The sequence below is a fragment of the Onychostoma macrolepis genome, chromosome 09 (genome assembly GCF_012432095.1).
Source record: "Onychostoma macrolepis isolate SWU-2019 chromosome 09, ASM1243209v1, whole genome shotgun sequence".
Taxonomy (NCBI): Eukaryota; Metazoa; Chordata; class Actinopteri; order Cypriniformes; family Cyprinidae; genus Onychostoma; species Onychostoma macrolepis.
Genome location: NC_081163.1, coordinates 35,658,821 through 35,682,559, shown reverse-complemented (window position 1 = coordinate 35,682,559; position 23,739 = coordinate 35,658,821). Strand labels below are relative to the sequence as shown.

General features: G+C 38.7%; 1 protein-coding gene across 1 annotated transcript in view; it reads right to left on the bottom strand.

The window, feature by feature from the left end:
- LOC131546905 (UDP-glucuronosyltransferase 1A5-like) overlaps positions 1-23,394 on the bottom strand; it is a 28,908-nt gene extending 5,514 nt beyond the window's left edge. Inside the window, exons 1-3 of the mRNA XM_058787021.1 lie at positions 22,475-23,394; positions 6,231-6,362; positions 5,770-5,857 (exon numbers count right to left, since the gene is read on the bottom strand). Coding sequence (XP_058643004.1) covers positions 5,770-5,857; positions 6,231-6,362; positions 22,475-23,317 — 1,063 coding nt within the window. The 5' untranslated portion in view covers positions 23,318-23,394. The remainder of the gene's footprint in view (positions 1-5,769; positions 5,858-6,230; positions 6,363-22,474) is intronic.
- Positions 23,395-23,739: the final 345 nt, after the last annotated feature.

The window sequence follows — 23,739 nt, the reverse complement described above, 5'->3', positions numbered from 1 at the left end:
TAGGCTTTTGAAAAAAAGTCTCTAAAGGGGTGAGGAAGTCACTAAATCTAGTGACAAAATCACTAAATTGGCAACATTGGCACACTGACTACAACACAAGTTATTAACATTTCATTGGTCCTCTTGTTTTTGCATGTGTTCATAATTTCTTTGTATGACAGCAAGTATGGCTAAAAATGATGACTGCACAATTTGTCATGTTTCATTGCATTATTATCACAAATAAAACGACTGACTCAAAGCAACTATGTAATATGCTTACAAAATGTTGCACTTTTTTTTTATTTTAATTTTTTTTTAAATTAAGGGTGAAGATGCCAAATTTCTACTGACATCACTTTTGGCCACTACTAAATGCCAGTTTACTGACTTTCCAACTGACCGCCAAACCATATTGCAAAACCAAGCCATTTTTATGAGGATTGTGGGCTTTCCTGGAGTTGTTTATGGAACTCATGTTCACATCATTGCTCCAACTGTAAACGATGAGACGTACCAATAGAAAACAAAGCATCAGTAATAATCTGTGATCAATTTTGCACAATACAAAGCATTTAAAAAATACATTTAAATATTAAAATATTTCAGTGTCTTAATTAAATGATTTTATTGTAGTTACATTAAATGATTGGTGTTGTGCTGTTGTGACTTTACATGAGCAGGCTCACTATTGGCTGATTCAGAGGTTGAGGTTACAACATCATTGTAGTCCTTAGTTCACAACACTTAAGTGTCTCCTCAATCAACACATAAGAATCAGTGTTAGACTTTACTGAAAGTTGCTTTTAGCTTCTTTATAAAAGTCTCCTACTCTTAAAAAAAAGTCCTACTTTTTACTAAGAATTTTTTGACACTTAAGTCAAAGCTTAAGACTATTCTTAAGAGCATTTCTGAGAAGTTTTATACATACGGGCCCTGGTCTTTTTTCATCATATCTGGACCTTGGGTTTTAACTGTAAATTCCCCTACAGTGTTACCAAATGATTTTGTAGTGAATTATAATATGGCATGATCATTCAAATATCATGCATCTCCCGACTCATCACCAGTGTTGATTTTAAATAAAGACTTGGAGCTCTTTTCTGCCAGAATGCAATCCAAATTGCATGAAACTCTTTACTTTCACTTTCAATCTACAACATGTCAGGGAAAAACAAAGAAAAAGAGATATGTATATACCAACAGCACCTCTCTGTGGTCACTACTTAAAGTACAAGAAAAACTGCTTAAAGTACATGACACACTGCTTAATAATTAAACAGTCTTTAACAAGGGAGAGAGAGAGAAAAAAAAAAAACATACACAAGCCCAACAGAAAAAAAAGAAAACATTCTGATAAGAGAACAGAACAGAATGATCAATTAACTGGTTTCACTCCAGCCTTCTCTCTGAGTTTTATGAACTTTTCATGTAAGCAACCATGTTGTCAGTGTTGCAGTACTTCAGATCTCTGACTCCACCAGCAATTTTCTCCTGAATGAAGTGGTATTTAATGTCAATGTGTTTGGCACATCCGTGAAATTGAGGATTCATTGCAATGAAGATTGCAGATTGATTATCCTCAAACATCACTGACAGAAAAACCTTCAAGTTGTTGCATGTACACTTCTTCTTTTAGTTCTCCATTAGTAAAGCTGTTTTGACACTCATCTGATGCAGCTTTAGTCCATGTTGTACAGCCAGAGCAATTATTGTCCTAATTGACTCAAATCTGACCACTGGGCTGAATGTATCGTCATCGTCTGATCCAAACTTTTGAGAAAATCCTTGTGCAACTAGATGGGCTTTGTGCCTTTCAAATGATCCATCAGCATCAACTTTGACCGTGAACACCCATTTACTGCCTACTGCTTGTCGACTTTTGGCAGTACTACCAGATTCCAAACATTGTTTGCATGAAGTGATTCCATTTCTTTCTCCAGAGCTTCCTTCTATTTGGCCTTGTCTGAACTGGATAAGACATCTTTTACAGTTTTGGGTTCAGTTGTCTGGTTAGTAGCAACTGCCACCCATTCTCCATAGTAATCTGGTGGTTTTCTCCCTCTTTCTGATCTTTGGATCTTTTATCCGGCTGAGTCCTCATTGTCAAGCACCTTCCTCATTTGCGTCAGGCTCCCTCTCAATTGCATGATCTGATTAATTAAATATCACATCTTGACTGTAGAAAACCTTTGCAAGTTTTGAATCATAGAGTCAATATCCTTTTGTTCCTGTTCCATATCCTAGAAGGATACACTTCATTGCTTTGGGATCCAGTTTCTTTTGTTCATCTTTGGGCACATGCGCATACGGTACATCTAAATATGTGCAGATGATCAAGCTTTGGTTTTTCACCTGTCCAGGCTTCAAAGGGAGTCATTCCTTTCACAGTGGACTTCTGTTTCTTAGATACACAGCTGTTAACAGTGCTTCTGCCCAGAACTTTGTGGCAGCTTTGCATCAGCTAACATTGATCTCACTGTGAGCTCGTCGAATTCCTTTTTTCTTCAGGAAATCCTGAAACTCAGATGATGTATATTCTCGTTCATTGTCTCTGCATATGGTATTCAGCTGTCTTCCAGTGTATTTTTCTGCCATTGCTTTCCATTCTAGGAACTTTTCCGCTTTAGGATGGACACCCACAAAAAGTGAGTATTTTCCTCAATGAATGTCAGGAAGTATTCAGCCCCACTTAAGGACTTTGCATTCATTTTTCCACATACATCACTGTGCACTAAGACAAGTGGTTCAACAGTTCAAGTGGCATTTAATAAATACAAAAAAATATAAAAATAAGTTAACTAGTATTTTACGGGTTTGTAGAAAGGAATACTATAGTAAAATATTAAGTAATAACAAAAATAATATTAAAGGAATATGGGGTGTATTAAATAGTATTATTAAAAAAGGTACAGGACAGCAAAGTTATCCTCAATATTATATTGATAACAACACTACTAAGGATAATATGGATGATGTGGTTAATAGCTTTAATAACAATTTTTTTTGTGAGTGTTGGACCAAAATTGGCAGATGAAATTCAAGACCAAGTGTCATTGGAAGATTGGAATGAAAATTTAATAGAAAGAAATCCCAACTCAATGTTCCTTACAGAGGTAGAAGAAAAAGTAGTAATAGATATTGTAAATATAAAACATCTACTGATTATAATGACGTTGATATGAAAATTGTAAAAAAAAAAAAAAGTCATTGAGGGGATCTCTAAACCAGTAACATATATTTGTAATCTATCATTTCAAACTGGTAAATTTCCAAATAAAATTAAAATAGCTAAAGTGGTTCCGTTGTATAAAACTGGGGATAGACACGACTTCTCAAATTATAGGCCTGTTTCTTTACTTCCACAATTTTCTAAAATTCTAGAAAAATTATTTAATAATAGATTAGAGAAATTTTTAGATGGACATACATTAATTTCTGACAGTCAATACAGATTCAGACCAAACAGTTCCACATCAATGGCATTAACTGATTCACTTGAAGAATCATTGACCTTAAAAAAGAGTGTTCATTGACCTTAAAAAAGAGTGTTCATTGACCTTAAAAAAGCTTTTGATACGATTGATCATAATTTATTAATTAATAAACTGGCACGGTATGGGATAAGGGGGGTAGTATTGGACTGGGTAAAAACTTATTTAAGAGACAGAAAACAGTTTGTGAAGTTGGGGGAATATTCATCTTCGTGCTTGAGCATTGCTTGTGGCATTCCCCAGGGGTCAGTACTGGGTCCGAAGTTATTTTTGCTTTATATAAATTATATTTGTAATGTATCAAAATTAGTTAAGTTAGTTTTGTTCGCAGATGATACAAACATTTTATGTTCTGGGGGGGGGGGGGATTTAAAGGAATTATTAGAGACTATAACTTTAGAAATTAGTAAATTAAAAAGGTGGTTTGATTTAAATAAATCATCATTAAATGTTAATAAAACTAAATGTATGTTATTTGGAAACAGTAAAAATAGTACACAAGTTCAGATACAGATAGATGGTTTGGACATAGAAAGGGTAAATGAAAATACATTTATTGGGGTGATAATAGATGATAAATTAAGTTGGAAATCTCATATAAACCTTAATGGAGAAGAGAGATATCATCTTAGGAGAGAGTGTAATTTTAAGCATCTTTATGTTCGTACAACATTAAGAAGCTTTTGTATTCCTGTATGTGGAGTGAAATTGTGGAACAGACCAAGTCTAGTGCTCAAGCAATGCCCAAGTGTGATACAGTTTAAAAGGGAGTATAAACGTATGGTTCTCAGAATTTATCAGGAGGAAGAACGGATCTGATTAGGTGTTCATATAAATTTAGTTATAGTTTTAATTTAGGTTTTGTTTGTATATTTAATGTAAATATAGGCAGGAAAGTCAAAAGAGTATATTAAGACAAGGATGAGATGACAGAGTTATGAAGTTAAGTTGATGATTATAGTTATTGATTGTTATCATGAAGGTGATTGGATGATTATTGTTATTGATTATTATTAACAACGTGGAGTGGAGAAGGGATAGGATTAAATAAGCTTATGCTTCTTCCTACTCCTTTTTGGACATGTATAAGATATGAAATTGATTGTATTGTGTTGTGTTGTTTTGTTTTTATTATGTTTATTTACATGTTCGAAATAAACGTTTCAATTCAATTCAATTCAATTCAATTAAAAAGTTACGACGCTCAAAGTTCAGTGCAAAGGGAGAAACTGCCTTTTACAGAATTCACTGTAACAAATGGCTGGTAGGGACTGCAAAAAGCTACTTCCTGGATTAGTGACATCACAAAACCTGAAATTTACATAAATCCTGCCCCCAGGAGCACGCAACAGAGGGGGTGGGGTTCCCGAAAATTATAATCCAAATATAGCTCTCTATGCTGGACATTTTACAGAGGACAGCATCCTCATTCTATGCAAGTTCAATGCTGGATTCACCCAAAAACTTCCTCAAAGATTTTATTATTATAAAAGCAGAAGCTATTGTTTATAGGCCAGAACCTGTAAGTATGGATAAAGCTTTGGTACGGAAAAAATGTATATCAAAAGACAACATAAACAGCAGTAGCATTTACAAATAAAAGTGAATCTAAAAAATGAGACAACTACAAAAAATAACAATACATACATTTTGAAACATCCTGTAAGAGTCGTGCTTGCATAGGTTCTGCTCGATCCTCTTTAACCCTTAAATGCATGAATGTTTCGGCAATCATTATTACATATTCCATCACATATCCACCACGGATGATCTCTTACTGCTGCAATAGCAAAAAACTCTTGATATTTTAAGAACAATTACAGAAGAATAAAATAAAGCATATTTTGTTACCTTTTGAAACTTAAAAGGGCTCGGTTTGAGCAGATGATTTTACCATCGCTGTCATCGTCATAGCGCACTTCCACAGCATCTGTCTCATATTTGCTATCTCAACCATATTCTCAAAATTGTTGTTTTCAATGACTTCATATTCAATATTTCGATCACTGGCAGCTTATTCACCACATCCACCATCAAATGAAAGTTACAATTATATTTTGTTGTACACAGTAATTGCTCAGCAGTAAAGCCATTCAAACCAGTTAAGTTGTTGCTGATGATATTCTTTTGTTTTATGCCTGCGGTAATTATGAGTGAAGCATCACTTTAAGGTCTTCTGACTCACTAGAAACTTCTAGAAAAGTGTGTTAGAGCTGGTTGGAGCAACAGTCTGCAGGACATTTGCCCTCCAGGAGCAGGATTGGACACCATTGGTCAAAGAATAATATAAACATACCCAAGAGATCATTTTGTGGCAGCCACTTCATCAGTTTGACATTCTTTGTAGCATTTTCAGGGACTGGTCCAGTGTACCTCCATAGTACCTACCAATCAAAAATAATCATGAAGGTTAATATGATTAGGTTCATATGGCTTCATATGATACCATGGGTTAATTTGTATAACATTTTGTTTCAGAAAATACATGGTGGGCCATCATAGTTGCCAAGTCTGCCTATTACAAGGGACTTTGAGGTTGTTTTTTCAGGGCCTGGGAATGTTTCGGTTGCATTGCTGTCTATGCAGGGTGAGAAAGCTCTCGGATTTCATCAAAAATATCTTAATTTGTCTTTCACAAAGATCTTAGGAGTTTAGAACAACATGAGGGTGAGTAATTAATGACAGAATTTAAATTTTTGGGTAACTATCCCTTTAAGCATTTAAAAGTAGTCTGTTATTTTTTATATCCTCACTTACCCTCTGAGGTATCTGCCTAAATGCCTCAAATAACTCTCTGGCTTTGGCCTCGGGTAACTGTGACACCAAGGAGCCCAGAGTGAAGACCACAAACCCATGCTCTCCAGAACCGTTCACAAACTCCTCCAGCTCCTGCACAGAAGACAGATGTCAGCACTGACCAGGTACCGCATGTCTTTCAGGGACCAGGACCACCATCTCATGACCCCTTTGAGAAAGCTCTTCCACCAGGATCTTCATGCTCAACCAGTGGCTGCCATCCACTGGCATAACAAGCCCCTCTCCAACCTGTAGAGGCTCTGAGGTGAACAAGCACAGCCAGACTAGAAGCCCAGAGTGGAAACTCCATCCACTCTAATGTTTATGCAGTACACAGCACGCAGAGATATGGTGCATTTAAGAGGCCTGGGAATGCTTTCCACACAGGAGCGGCCTCAAAACTAGACAAAAGGGGAGTTAGTGTTGATAGGTCACTGGAAGCATGTGCATATTAACTACTTAGCTCAGCTGTTGCTGCACTGTGGTATAAAGTCTAACAAGTGGGTGAAATGTAGCTCTGGGTCAATTATTTCAAGAACATACGAGCATATTAGAATTATCAAAGTTATCTAGAGATCGCTTTGTTCATACACAGATAAAGAGGACCAAACATTTTTTTCAGTAAGGTTCAACATGTTAACATGCATTAGGTGTCGTGAAGAACCAAGAATAAACAATACTTACAGAAAATATGAAAATAGGTTAAAGTTCACACATCAGAATTTATTTTAAGTGTTTCACTGTTTTCACAGTTTTGTGAAGACATGTTCCTGGAACTATATTCTTGTCCAAAAACATAGAATCTATGTCCTAAACCTAGTCCTACCCATAATGTATTCCTAAAATCACAGGGAAATGATGGAGTGGAAACACCTGACTCTGGTTGTAAGACTAAAACTGACATTTCCTGTAAACTTAGCCCTAAATTCTGATTGGTTGCTTGGAATGTTGTTCCAGGATCAACAAGAATGTTGATTCAGGAACATGTTGCACTTGGGGTTCACCGTATTCACAGTGCATTATGTCATTATGTTCATTAGTGCACTGGAAAGATTCTATAATTAAGAGTCCTTGACTACAGAACTAGGGAGTTGATTGAGACACACGCCGAGTGATTAATCACAGTTTCTCCCTAAACACACAGGAACACAATTAAGGCAGTCATGCAAAACCAGGAACTCTTACATACAAAAAAGAACAAAACAAAATAACATTACTCTGTCTGAAAGAAAGTGCTAAGACAATGATTACAGAGCACATTTTTACACATAAGGATTTGTTTGTAATTGAATCATTATTTCATAATTACAATACCTACAATAGATGAAAACAATTTATATTTAAACAAAGTCTAATGCAATTGAGTGTGTTTGATTTCAATTCTAATGAAATTATAGAAATTAACTACAGTAGGCCTACATCTGAATCAAACACATCTGAATATAAAAGCCTGCACTAGTTTCAGAGCAATTCAGTACATGAGTTAATCTAACACCTGCAATATCCTACAATATTCTTGCTAAAAGTTGTGCTGGAAAATAACAGTAAAATACAGGCATATGTGGTTGTCAGTAGTGCACTGTTAATATACAGCTCTTCTATCATTAATTTACAGCTTTCCTTCTTTACAGCATGTACCATGAAGTTAACTTATTTTAGTTGGGAAACTGATTGCTTTGAACCATTCAAGTTTAAAAACTATTACATGGTGTAAAAATTAAACGGCAAACACTGCTCAAACACTTAATATGTAGGCTAATAGTGTAATTAAAAACATGGCTAACTCAAATCTCATGTTTAGCTCGCAATAGCACATATTCATTCACCAGTGTATATAAACAAAGAGGTTAATAATTCATCAACAGTTACTACCAGAGCTTCCGTGATGTCAGTTCATCTCTGTAAACATGACTGTACAACACGTGGAGTGCGCATGAGAGAGCCGTTTCTGTGCGGAACGCCGTGATGAGTTTATCAACACTCCCTGCATGGATCATAGTTATATCCGGGGACTGTTTCACAAAAGATGCTAAGAAAAGCAGGGATCAATGTCCAAAACCTGACTTTAGATCATCTCGAGCTTTAATAAATGACGATTTAAGTTCATGCAATCTTTAAATTAATGATTTAAATTCATGCAATCTCACTAATTTGATCCAGGTTCAGTGAGTCAAGATTATTTGATGTGCACGCTGTTCTTAAGCAGCCCTTAATGTCGATCATGGATCAAATCGATACACCATGGCTAACAGCGAATATTTGTGCTGTTTAATGCATTTGAGTCATTGTGTTTCCCCCAGTGCATAACGGACATGTCACGGATATATTCTTCATCTGTAAATGTTAGAAAGTCAAAATATATCCATTTTTCTGTCAGGAGTGGGCGAGGCTAGGAGCGCAATAATAAAATATAAAATATACATTTTGATAAAATATTTGTTTTTGGACATTAAATGTGATGCATGTAGAATTTTAATCCTACATATAGGCCTAAGTGTATTTTTATGATAGCAGTAACTGTAAATCAAATGCAAGCTAGCTAATACAGCCCTAATTACTAGCTCAAATGGGTTAATGTGTATTCCTCTTATCAGTTAAAATGTAGTCTGTTTTCTATTATTTATTTTCAGTGATTTTAACTTTTAATTTAGTGTTTTTTAAATGCTTTAAAGAGGAATTTTAGATTGTAGTATTTTAATGTTCTACTAATAAGCATAAAAGGTACAGCTGTCATAAAACCCCAGAGAAAGGCTGCTAATCAACTGAATGGGCAAGTAGCAACTATGTTAAAATGTTTTCATATATTTTAAAAAATAAATATATTTATTTATTTAAGTTGCATTTTGTGTATACTTTTATTTTTGGACTGATAATAAAGTCAAATAACAGTATGCGAGTCAGTGGTATTATCAATGTGTTCCTATAGAGTCTGGGAATGTGTTGTCACAGCGGCAATGCATTCTGGGAATTTAGGTCACGGGAGCTACAGCGGAGACTGAGTGGTAGTGAATGTAGACGTTTTATATTATTTAATGTTCATATTATTCTACTTAAGATCGCGTTGCAGGCAGTGGTTAAGGCTTACTGTATCATCAATTGCCATAGCCCTTTGCACGGCCGGGGTGAAGAACGTGCTTTCTCCGCGTTAGAAAGCCGAAAAAGCAGAGGTTTTACCTGCAGACACTGATGATAAGGGCTATGGCAATTGATCATTCCAACACGATCTAAGTGGAATCATATAAACATTAAATATGTCTACATTCACTATGGAACTCGGATGAAAATTAATCTTATTAAGAATGCAACATGATCTCACAGAATTCCGTGTAATGTTCACGGACTTAATTAACCTCCGAATCTGTGGTGGCATCATGGAATCGCCAAAAATTCTGTGATGGGCTCACAGAAAAAATTCCGTGATGGGCTCACAGAAGTGATACCAATGTAAGTCAGTGACAGGCATCAGCCGTGCTCCACGCACGGAAACCCTTAGCATCAATATGCCGACGCGATACTGGGAAATTTATCATCATCATTATTGTTCAGAACTGGGTAGGTTTAGGGTAGGGGTGGGGTCAGGTACTCCAGTGAAAGTATAACTGCATCGGAGTCACTCTTTTTACGTGGTCCGATGCAGCGCTGGTGTTGAACCAGTGAATTCGTGCATGGACCACGGCTGATGCCTTCTGTGAGCCAGTCACGGAATTTTCGGCGATTCCGTGATGCCACCACAGATTCGGGGTTAATTAAGTCCGTGAACATTACATGGAATTCTGTGAGATCAGGTTGCATGAATGAGCAACAATAATAACCCCCCTAGGGTAAACAGAACAGAACAAAGCAGATATCATTAATGTACTTAATGATATTTAAGTGTATTTAGTCTGATTCAGCAAGGAATATCAGAACGACAAGTCCTGACTGCAAAAGGAGGAGTTGGGGATGGAGGAGGGTGATTTTCTCCTGAGCAAGTGGAAAAAGCTGCTGATTGATACGGAAGAGAGCTTATATAGGAATGCTGCGATAGGTGTTGTATTCCTATAGGTAGATACGATCAGCTGAGAATCAGCTGATGCAAGCTTGACTCACGTGACCTGCCAGAACTAACACTAACGCTTCATTTCTGTCAGGACCACTATCGTCAAAAGATAGATACTTAGCATTAGAGATGTTCCGACACCCTTTTTCCCTTCCTGATACCGATTCCGATACCTAGGCTCAGGGTATCGGCCGATACCGAGTACTGATCCGATACCTGGGTGTGTATCTGGTAATACAGCTGTATGTACTACTAGACCTGTATGAATTGATACAATTATTTTATGGTGTGCTTCACCATATGCTATTATATATATATATATATATATATATATATATATAGATAGAGATAGAGATAGATAGATAGAGTCTGGCCAGTAAACAAAAAAATATAATATATAATGTTTGGAAAATGGCACATCTATTTAAATATCTAAAAGTACACTCTTAACATCAGTCAGTCAAGCATTATAAATGACAATTGAGTATTATTTAATGATATAACTTTAGCAATTAGAATTAAAACTTGGTAACCATGTATGAATACAGTCATTTTAATGGAACTGGTGGTGCTTTTTTGGTCATTCAGTGTTTCTGTAAAATATATAGGGAGAAAACTATCAATAATACTGATAAGATAATAATCATACTCTGAATTCTACTAAGAACAATGAGCTGCTGGATTCATGAATATTAATCACGTTGTCTGCGTTCGCTTGAACTGATTTACTGAAATCAAACCAGGGACGATAATAGGTGAGAGCCAGGGTTGTCGTTTGCGTATTCGCTCCGCCTACTACCGGAGAACCTGGCAGTTCTTAAAAGCTGAAGAATTCCAAAGGAACTCCGTTATTTTGACAGGAAAATACAACAAAGAATATCGTTTACATACCATGCAGAATTGACACGCTACATGTAAGACTCTCTCGCGCTCTCTCTCTTTGCACGTGAGGAAAAAAGCAAAGCGACCGCGAGTCGTGCACTTCACACTAGAGCTTACGGTACGTCAAATACAGCTGCACTGCGCATCCATTCAGATGATCTGATTAATAGCACAGATCACTTGACGGAGAGCGAAACTCTGAAGCGCTCAGTCAGAGTGTTTGGCGAGTGACAATATATCTGTGTTAAACTTATACATAGCCTCCAACTCACACACTGGAGAGTAAAATCTGAGCATTCATTAGCCAGTGGCTAATATTATATACCATTTAGTCGCCCAGGGTGAAGATTTAGTCACATACGCGAGTGATTTACTGGCAATGTGCTACCATGTTTGTATTTATTCTTCGCTGCTCTAAATAGTGGTTGCTTGTGGCAACACAGCACAACTTCCTGTGTTTGCATTCAGAGCGGCAAAGAAGAATTGATTTCCGATTTGCAGCGTTAAGCAAAGCTAGCGCGCATAACTATAGGTCTTGTTTAAGAAAATGGTATCGGGTCGGTACGTGGGTACTTGCCGATACCGATGCCAGAATTTTTGTGGTATCGGTGGAATTTCCGATACTAGTATCGGAATTCGAACAACCCTACTTAGCATAAAGTTTTGGTTTGGCGGTATGGTTCTGTTCTGTGCAAAAACTCCCTGCCCATCCATGCAGCCTGTCATGAATGAGCAGGGAGAGCAACAATAATAACTCCCCCAACACGATAGGCCCGAACCCCCGACACAACGATAGGCCAGAACCGCCCAAACCACAACTGATGGCATTCTGAAAGAAGCATATCCTTCTGAAATAGCAGAGACTGGGGCAGCAGCCCCTTACGGAGAAGGCAGTGAAGGGGTGCTCTTCTTTATAAGCAGCCAAGAAGAGCAGCAAGCCCCTTACCGGAAGAGAGTGCAGCGAAGGGATGTTCTTCTTAATAAGCAGCTAAGAAGAGCAGCAAGCCCCTTTTATACAATACCTGAAAAAGATGCAGAAAAATTGACAGCTAATTGACTCACTAAAAAAGACAGCCTAATTTGCAGCAAACAAACATACTGCAACCATAGAAGCGAGCAATGAACGGTTCAGAGAGAGAGAGAGAGATTGCATATTCTACCTGGCCTAAAAGCTTCAGCATCCATTTAAAAACTCTACAGAAACAGCATAATAACTCATCAGTTTAACTCATATATCAACTCATCAGTTTACAGGTTGTCGTCTCCCATTGACATTGTGCTTGTTATGTTACGTGTCTTCAATCTGACAACCCACGTGAGTGAAGACAGAAATCCTTACCAATGCACTCGATAGCTTTGCAACAAGCATGTTGCAGTAGTCAGAGAAACTTAAGGAAATAGCAGTCCCAATAACTAGATGAGCCATAAGCAGTAAGCATATTTCGAGAACAATCAGATGGCCTAACAACAGGTTAAATATTAGCTTCTTGCTGTTGCAAATTTACCAAGTACCAGTACTTGCAGTACAACCAATAGCTTAAAGGAACACTCCACTTTGTTTGGAAATAGGCTCATTCTCCAACTCCCACAGAGTTAATAAGTTGAGTTTTACTGTTTTTGAATCCATTCAGCTGATCTCTGGATCTGGCAGTAGCACTTTTAGCATAGCTTAGCATAGATCATTGAATCCGATTAGACCACTAGCATCGCGTTCAAAAATGACCAAAGAGTTTCGATATTTGTCATATTTAAAACTTGACTCTTCTGTAGTTATATCGTGTACTAAGACTGGCGGAAAATTAAAAGTTGCGATTTTCTAGGCTGATATGATTAAGAACTATACTCTCATTCCGGTGTAATAATCAAGGAACTTTGCTGCCGTACCATGGCGCAGGTGCAGTGATATTACGCGGCGCCTGAGTAGTCCCCAGCTAGGTAACTAGTTATAATATAGCTGGGGACTACTTTCAGGCGCTACGTAATATCACTGCGCCATGGTACAGCAGCAAAGTTCTTCCTTTTATTTCGAAAATACTTGAAAAGCAGTTGCAGCACAGGTTCAAGCTCACCTTAGTAATAATAACTTATATGAGTGTTTTCAGTCAGGATTTCGCCCTAAGCATAGTACAGAAACTGCCTTGGTGAGAGTAACTAATGATCTGTTAATGGCTGCTGATGGTGGATCCTTATCTATTCTTGTTTTGCTTGATTTGAGTGCAGCTTTTGATACCATTTCACACAATATCTTGTTAAACCGTTTATCTGCTATTTGTATTTCTGGTATTCCTTTCACTTGGTTTACTTCATACCTTTCCAATTGTACACAGTTTGTGCAATTAAAAAGTTTTCACTCCCATTCATTTTCTGTTAGCTGCGGTGTCCCCCAAGGTTCTGTCCTAGGTCCTCTGCTGTTCCTAATTTATCTTCTCCCACTTGGTAATATTTTTTCAAAATTTGGTATTAAATTTCACTGTTATGCTGATGATACACAACTTTATGTATCTACTAAGCCTGATTCCATTCTTCCACCAGCCTGTCTTACTAACTGTCTTCATGAAATAAAAACCTGGTTCTCTGCAAACTTTCTTAAACTTAACGGCAATAAGACTGAAGTACTCCTTGTAGGCACTAATTCTATTCTCTCTAGGTCTTGTAGTTTTTCTTTATCAATTGATGCCTCCTCAGTCTCTCCTTCTTGCCAGGTTAAGAACCTGGGGGTCATCTTTGACAGCACTCTTTCATTTGAAGCTCACATTAATAGTATAACCCGGATTTGCTACTTTCATCTCCGTAATATCGCTCGCCTTCGTTCATTTCTCTCCCCACACAGTACTGCCATTCTTGTTCACTCACTTGTCACCTCTCGCATTGACTACTGTAATTCTCTTTTATTTGGTTTACCACACAAGCTTCTTCATAAACTCCAGTTGATTCAGAATTCAGCTGCTCGCATCATAACCCGCATTCCATCTATACAACACATTACTCCATCTCTTCAACAGCTACATTGGCTTCCCATCAAATTTCGCATTGAATTTAAAATCTTTCTTCTCACATATAAAACTCTCCATAACCTCGCTCCAACTTATCTCTCAGATCTCATTCAGCCCTACGCTCCTTCTCGAATGCTTCGTTCTTCCTTAATGGGTCGTCTCCATACACCCACGGCTCGTTTAACAACCATGGGTCATAGAGCCTTTAGCCGTGCTGCTCCTCACCTTTGGAATTCCCTCCCAGCTACCATCCGCAATTTAGACTCGTTTTCCCAATTCAAAGCTAAACTCAAAACTCACTTATTCAGGATAGCTTATCCTACATGATTACTGTCTGCACTCAAATCTGATTTTTCTTTTTTTTTTTTTTTTTTTTTTGGAGGAACTGCTGTTTTCTTTTTCTTTTCATGGTTCATTGATATTGTTGCTATTTATTGTTGTTTTATGTATTGCTCCTTGATGTACGGTGACCTTGAGCGATTTGAAAGGCGCCTTAAATAAAATGTATTATTATTATTATTACTCCCGCTTAGAAATTCAGCCTTTCTCATTGGTCAAGCCCATCCTGAGAGGTGTGACTCTTCGCAGACCTTAAAGAGCTCACGCACAGTTCCCTCTGGCACACTCTCTTCTGCTAAAAATCCCGGACTGCTGCCCTTGTGGAGAGCCTGAGCCGGTGCCGGCGTGCCCGGTGGGCTCCAACATATCCCAGTCTTGCGGTTCTGTTAGATTCTAAAAGGATGCGAGCTAGAACTCTTCGGGACACTTAAGTTTTGCGCCAGGCTTTGCGGCCTTGACTTTCCATTCAACCAAAGCTACGCGGACCTCAGAACAAGAATAACATCTTTTGGAATTCATCACTCTTCAACCCGGAAGAACGTGATCACGAGTCCAAGACCTGAAACCATCAAGACTTTCCATCCGAGACTGCATTCCAGACACACGTCAACAATCATGGAAGTGCAAGTATGGTACATCTAACTAAACGAAGCAGAGGTTTAGTATAAGTTATAGACCCCGTTATAAACGGCGCTGATGGTTTTACTCAGGTGGTTAACCGACTCTTTCCATAACTGCATTGTGTTTTCTCTAATGGCTTCATTCATCCACTTTAGCTCCCCTTTTGTATATACGGAATTGGAATTGGAACAACCCTACTTAGCATAAAGTTTTGGGTTATAAAGGTTCTGTTCTGTGCAAAAACTCCCTGCCCATCCATGCAGCCTGTCATGAATGAGCAGGGAGAGCAACAATAATAACTCCCCCAACACGATAGGCCCGAACCGCCCAAACCACAACTGATGGCATTCTGAAAGAAGCATATCCTTCTGAAATAGCAGAGACTGGGGCAGCAGCCCCTTACGGAGAAGGCAGTGAAGGGGTGCTCTTCTTTATAAGCAGCCAAGAAGAGCAGCAAGCCCCTTTTATACAATACCTGAAAAAGATGCAGAAAAATTGACAGCTAATTGACTCACTAAAAAAGACAGCCTAATTTGCAGCAAACAAACATACTGCAACCATAGAAGCGAGCAATGAACGGTTCAGAGAGAGAGAGAGAGATCGCATATTCTACCTAGCCTAAAAGCTTCAGCATCCATTTAAAAACTCTACAGAAACAGCATAATAACTCAAATCAACTCATCAGTTTACAGGTTGTCGTCTCCCATTGACATTGTGCTTGTTATGTTATGTGTCTTCAATCTGACAACCCACGTGAGTGAAGACAGAAATCCTTACCAATGCACTCGATAGCTTTGCAACAAGCATGTTGAAGTAGTCAGAGAAACTTAAGGAAATAGCAGTACCAATAACTAGATGAGCCATAAGCAGTAAGCATATTTCGAGAACAATCAGATGGCCTAACAACAGGTTAAATATTAGCTTCTTGCTGTTGCAAATTTACCAAGTACCAGTACTTGCAGTACAACCAATAGCTTAAAGGAACACTCCACTTTGTTTGGAAATAGGCTCATTCTCCAACTCCCACAGAGTTAATAAGTTGAGTTTTACTGTTTTTGAATCCATTCAGCTGATCTCTGGATCTGGCGGTAGCACTTTTAGCATAGCTTAGCATAGATCATTGAATCCGATTAGACCACTAGCATCGCGTTCAAAAATGACCAAAGAGTTTCGATATTTGTCCTATTTAAAACTTGACTCTTCTGTAGTTATATCATGTACTAAGACTGGCGGAAAATGAAAAGTTGCGATTTTCTAGGCTGATATGATTAAGAACTATACTCTCATTCCGGTGTAATAATCAAGGAACTTTGCTGCCGTACCATGGCCGCAGCAGGTGCAGTGATATTACGCAGCGCCTGAAAGTAGTCCCCAGCTAGGTACCTAGTTAAAATATAGCTGGGGACTACTTTCAGGCGCTACGTAATATCACTGTGCCATGGTACGGCAGCAAAGTTCCTTGATTATTACGCCGGAATGAGAGTATAGTTCCTAGCCAAATCGGCCTAGAAAATATATGCGCACATATCATGTCTTCTTCAAATAAAAGATGCGCAAATAATGGCGCTGATACAGAGGTATATCTGATCATGAATGCAATGACACAACAAATTATTGTGATAGACAGCAAACAAAGATAGACCGAAAATTAAAATAATGGTAAACAAACAGTAACTATGCCTTTATTATTTATGTTTTACACGGATGTCTCATTTGTACTGAGGCTGCAGTGCTGGTGAAAATATTATTATAACTTTTAAATGTTCTTTTTCATTTTTCATATACACCAATATTTCTGCTGATTTCAAATAATAATTTTTCAAAACATATTGGATTTGTTCATGGTAGTCGTTAGCCTCTAATGATAGGATTTCTTGAGACTTCATTTTCATTATTTTTATATTTTTTAAATATATCAAGGTGGCCCTTATCTCTGTTGTTGTTGTTTGTTTTTTCTTTCTAACTCTGCTCATATTTTAATATTAATTTGTCTGTATAATGAGTGTGTTGTAGGTCTGTGTTTTATTGGTTGTTTTCTCCCCTCTTCCCACCATCTTGACTCCCACTTTTCCGCAGCTACAAAAAAAAAAAAAAAAAAACTCTGAGGAAGCAGCACTGGCCTGATCGTTCAGATAGCTGATCAAAGTTTTAGGGGGGCTGAGACGACAAAAATTTAGCCCACCTAAAAATGGCCTAGAACCACCCCTGTCTCAGACCAGAAGTTAGGGCACAGCTAATTTTTTGGCTAGAGCTAGATCACCTAACCTGCCTCCACCTCTAACCCAAACTTTACTACAACTAAAAACTTCACCGCTATAATCCCTACCCTAAATTCCGGTCTGAGACAGCTTGCCTGGCATGACTGTCCTGAAACTTCTGTGACGAGTTCACACTGCACGATTTTCAAAGTCGTTGGATCACCGTTGTTTTCATACTGCAGCCCTAGACTATCTAGCCCTCTGGTGCTCTTTGGTCACTTTGACTGATACATTTTTGGTTTTGAATTTTTAAAAATCACAGCTTTATCAGAATGGTACGAAACTTGGTGACTTTTATGGCATTTGGAATGTGAACACACACAAAAAATTGAGGGCATGATTCAAGCAGGTTAAGTGGTCATAAAAAAAATAGTCAAACTTGTGGTCTTCGGTCAAAAATGACCGACCATAGGAAATGAATGGGAAACTGACAAAAACAGCCAAAACGAGTCAGAAAACTGAAGAGGTTGAAATCAGATCAGATCCAGAAAGATTAAGCTCTAATAAAACATTTCTGTTCATTTTGGTTACATTTTTATAGAATATTAATGTTTTGTGTAACAAAATGTTTTCTCTGTGTGTTCAGGTTTGACTGTAGTAATAATAATTCAAAAACTGATGCTTCAAATCAACATTTCAAACCAAAAAAAAAAAAAACTTTTTAGAAAAAGTTGTCTTTGAGAATGTCTAAATATATAGAATTTATATATGTTTTTTAAATTTTCTTTTTATTATTTTCAATGGAAAATAATGGAAACATCTTCAACATCCAAGGCTCTAAGATCCCAACAATCCAAGATCAAAGGATCCGATGCCTTGGAAAGCAGTACGACAGCTCCCTAAAGGACAGTGGCAATCTCACTAATACCAAGGCCCAGCTGAACACCTGGCTTAAGGCAATCGAGCACAGCCAACTACTCGGGAGGTTTAAAGTCTGGTGCTTTCAGTATGGCATCATACCCCGCCTGCAATGGCCCTTCCTACTTTACGACTTTCCCGTGTCTCAGGTGGAAGGAATGGAAAGACTGTGCAGTAAGTTCTTGCGGAAATGGCTGGGAGTCCCCCCATCATTTAGCGCAATCAACCTGTACAGCAAGACCTCCAAGCTTCCCTTGCCAGTTTCATCGGTGGTCGAGGAGTTTAAAGCCGCCAAGGCAAGGGCAGTCAGTACACTCCTCTCATCTGAGGACGGTAAGGTAAGACACGCAAGCAAGACCATCAAATGCGGCAGAAAGTGGAAGCCCCAGCAAGCCGTGATGGAAGCAGAATTCCACTGGAAACACCAGGAAATCGTGGGCGTGGTATGCCAGGGACGCCTGGGCCTTGGACATTATAGTGAGAAGAGGTGGAGCAGGGCTGATGCCAGAGCCAGAAGAGGCCTCGTGGTGCAAAGAGTCCGTGAGGCAGCAGAGGAGGAGTGTCAGGTGAAAGCGATCGGGCTTGCCTCTCAGGGTCGATGGACGCAGTGGGACCAGGCACAGGAGCGACCGCTGTCCTGGAAGGAACTGTGGCAGATTGACCAAGGGAGGTTGAGCTTTCTCCTGCGCTCGGTGACCGACCTGTTGCCAACACCAAGAAACATAAAGATCTGGGGTGGAGAGGAAGACCCATCATGCAACCAATGTGGAGCAGTCTCCTGTACACTGAACCATATTTTGACTGGTTGTCCAAAGGCATTGGCAGAAGGGCGGTACAGATGGAGGCACGATAAGGTCCTCATGGAGATCGCCAAATGGGTGGAACAGCAGCGAGAAAAAGCCAATAACAAGCAGGCCCATCTCCCCGAAGCCATAACCTTTGTGAGGGAAGGAGACAAACCTCATAAGACCGGCATGGTAGTCAAGAACCCACCCTCTTCCTTGCAACGAGCCTCTGACTGGGAGTTGAGTGTGGACCTGAAGAGGAAGCTTGTCTTCCCACAGGACGTGGCAGTGACCTCCCTTCGACCAGATATGGTCTTGCTATCCAGGAGCACAAAAACCATCATAGTTGCTGAGCTCACGGTGCCCTGGGAAGAGAGGCTAGCCATGTCCCACCAACTGAAGAAAGCTAAGTACCAGGACCTGGTTGACGGCGGTTGTAAAGGGTGGCACGCAACCAGCTACCCTATTGAAGTTGGCTGCCGGGTTCCCAGCAAAATCAGTCCGCTATTTCCTCCAGAGGGTGGGCCTGGAGCCGAAACAGCTGAAGAAAGCCACCAGGGACATAGCCGCAGCAGCCGAGTCCAGTTCAAGATGGCTGTGGCTGAAGAGAGCCCACAGTTGGAACCCTTCTGCAGGTGAAGGCTAGTTAGTCTTCGCTGCCCCACTCAGGCGAGGTGTTCAGGTTAAGGGGCGAAACATCTGAGACACTGAGATCCCTGCTGATGATGCGGAAGGTTTTTCAACAATGTGGATGCTCCAAGGAATACCATCTCGGAAGAAGATCTGCATCACCATAGTTAGTTTAGTTCCTACAGTTGCAGCTTGTGGCAAAGCATCTCTGATGTTTACTTCACCCTATAGAATTTATATATGTTTTTTAAATTTTCTTTTTATTATTTTCAATGGGAAGAAATTGATCATAATTATTGCGTAAATATTAATTAGTACAATGAAATGATCTCAAAAAACAAAATAAAAATAAAAAATATTATTGAACAAAAATGTGTTACAATGATTTTACTGGGGGAAAAAAATAAAAAATAAATAAATAAAAGTGTAAAATTTTAAAAGACCACAAGTGTGACTCCCAAATAAGAAGCACCAGAGGGCTAGGGTAGCATTCAGTAGTGATGGGAAGTTTGGATCATTTTACTGACTCGGACCTTTGAGTCTCGTTCAGCAAAATTAACGAATCTTTTTTTCGAGTCATTTCGTTCATTTTAGCAAAATATAATTAAAATGTTACGTGCTACTTCCCTAACACATATACTACTTATGCAAACGTTGATCACACTACAAACAATACAAAACTAATGCTATATAAAACAGAAAAGATTAATTCATTGTTTACCTGCGTCTTCTATTATTAGCTCACCTCACCTCTTATCTGGCAAGTCTTCAGGTGTGAGTCATTCGTTCATCACGTGACAGCTTCATAAGCTATACCTATGCAGTCAGAGCCGGAAAGAGAATTGATTAGTTCGTATCCCGAGTCTTTCGAGTCGTTCGTTCTTTTGTCACATGACGTGACAGCATTGGACAGATAAATTAGCTAATTTACAACCTTCCTTACAAACAGGTGCATAGTTATTATTATTATTATTATTATTATTATTTACTCTTACAGTTACGTGATGCGTTTCTGGTCTCAAATTGTAGCTTTTTAATTACAGTTTATAAATGTGAGTTTATGTCATGATTCTTTTCCATAACACTGAATGTGGTAACAAAGGTAATAAACTAAAGAGTTGGTTATTATTATTATTATTATTATTAAGTATTTTTCCATCAGACTGAATGGGTTTAGCTCATGAGGCTGTCAGGTGATGAACGAACGACTCAATCCCGAAGACTCGGGATACGAACTAATCAATTCTCTTTCCGGCTCTGACTGCATAGGTTACACGTATGGGGCTGTCACGTGATGAACGAACGACTCAAATCCGAAGACTCAAAACAGGTGAACTAATTCAGTGCAGAACCTATAGGATGTTGCGCATGCGTGACTGAACGAATCACTCTCCGAGACGACACGTTCTTCCCGAGTCACATTAAAGATTTGTTCAAAAAGAACGAATCGTTCAAGAACGACCCATCACTAGCATTCAGTTCCTGCTGTGTTCACACTGCACGATGGATCAGCAACAAGAGGTTAAACACTGCATGACATACAATGGGAAGAATCGCCGACAACTCTGTCTGGTCCGCAAACTACGTTTCTCCTCCCCGAACTTCCCGCTGCCCTGTACCCTGCTCTCTCATCGGCTGTAGGACAACGCCAACGTATTTTTCAGTCAAAACTCATTTCACATATAAGGATTTTGAATAGCCGACAGGTCCAGATATTTAGCATGCCAAAAGAGCACTTTAAGTACATTGTGGAAGTGCACTTTTTTCACCTTGGCTATGCTCAAGCACCTGTAGCAACAGCATCTCTGCAACAATGCAGGTGTTGGATGTAAAAGTGAACATAAGAGTAATTTTCATCATTTTCTCCTGACATCAGAGCCACTGAGGAGCAGTGGATTAGTTTTGTTTTTGATGGTATTGAGCCAATACACAAAAAACTGAAGAGAAGGGTGGGTGATTAGTAGCTCATTATCATTTAAAGGCGCATGCACCGAATAAATGTATAAAATATCATGCTAACATGTTAATACAGCCCACAGAGAGAGTGTGATTTAAATGACAGGAGTAAAATAAATCTATTTATTTCTATCTCAAACTAATGTGAAAGCAAGCTAACAATATATTAAACAGATATATTAAACAAGTCTTAAGTCTGATGCAGTCTTAAGCCTTTTGGTTTAACTAGTTGATTTAATACAAGAAATCAAAAAAATTAAATGTTGAAACATAAAACAGAAACAATATGTACAAATGCTGACCTGTTAGAAAATAACAAAAACAGTGATTTGAACAATTATAATGTGTGATTATATCTCACAAAAATATCTAACAAAACATTGGGCTGTAGCTAAAACTAGAGGCTTTTGGCTATTAAAAAAAAAAGAAGTTGTGCCCTTTAATATGTAATATTTAAATAGGTGTCAACATTTAAAAAAAAGGTATTTACCTCTGCCCAAAGATAAAATCTTTCTTATTGTTTTTAAAGCAGAGATGTTTCAAGGGAAGCATTCAGCAATTTCTGCATACAACATTTCTGGAATGATTATGCTCTGTCCTCTTACAGACCTCCTCTTAAAAGATCCAAACATTTTCTTGCACTTTCTCAGTCTATTAGATGTCATTATTTTAGACAAAACACTTTCTCTTTGCTTGTGCATATGCTGCCTATTTTCACAGTCCATGATGATGAGTCAATGACAGACAAGGATAGAGAAAAGTCAGATGAAAAAGAGAGCTATGGCACTGATAATGTTAATGTAAATGTATGCAATTACATGCAAATGTAATTATGGGAGCTTACTTGTGACAATGGTTTTGGTTTCTTGGTTGCCATTCCTCCAATCATGACCATGTTTGGCATCAGTGGCCGTGGAAATTCAAAGGCAAAGTCGAAACGCATAAACCAGAGAGCTGCACGGCTCATGATCTCCACCATCGATGCTTTTCTCTGCAGTATCTGTGAGGCGATCTCATCAGCAAGAGTAAACAAACGTCTGCAAGCCGTGGGCTTGAATAGGGCCCTAAACAGGTTCACACTTCTTTGCCAAAGATTCATGTGATCAGTAAAGTGAGTTAAACGTTGTGGAACATAAGAAGCTGGAGCTGGACATTGACTGGCAAGAGTATCAACGCCACAAGGAAGGTTTATTTGCATATAAATAGCTGGAATGGAGAGATATTCACCAGCTATAGCTCCGATGGGCTCAAATGGATCTGTGAGGATTGCATCAAACTTGTAATCTTGCAGTTTTTTCATCAAATCTTTGTTGAAGAGCAGACCCTCTGCATTCCTCAATATAAGCGTTTGCAGAATATCCAGAGAGATGATGAATTTCTGAAACTTGGCCAGGTCTGTGGAGATATCAATACTCAGAATTGTGTTTAACTGATCAACTAAGTTCGCTTCTAATTCAGCCTTGGTGTAGTTCACTGGATATGTCAGAGTGGTGGTATGCTCTGAAGGACCCATACTTAGACTCGCCTCGGGGATGACGACCACCACCTGGTTTCCTCTCCTCCCCAGCTCCTCCACAACAGGCTTCATCCCCAACCAGTGACTGCCATCTGATGGAATAACCAACAGTTTCCCAGCTTCAGCTGAACCAAAGGCAAAGAGACTCAGAAGCAACCACAGACCAGTCATTTTATCAATGGTATAATAAAATCACGCACTGTGGCTTTTGTCAGCAAGAGGAAATGTCGACAAGAGACAACCGGTTAATGTGTGGCTTAACCTACTCTAATATCTTACAATGAGTCTGGTTTATGTTAGCAGGGGTGGAGATCCCAGCAGATAGGTGGGACTATGTCTATATAAGGCGGTGAAGCAACCAATCAGAGTGAAAGTCTAGAAGCATGTTATGTCTGCAAAAAAAAAAAAAATAGGGACAAATGCAAATGGCTTGTAATGGCATGGATGAAAATGGAAAAAAGAAGAAAAAAGGAAAAGCATATAAATTTTGCACAGAAATACTTTTTTTTATAAATGACTCTTGTTCTTGCCAAATGCGAAACTCGTGGCAAACATAAGGTCTTCTTATTAAAATAGGTGTGTATTTGACTTTT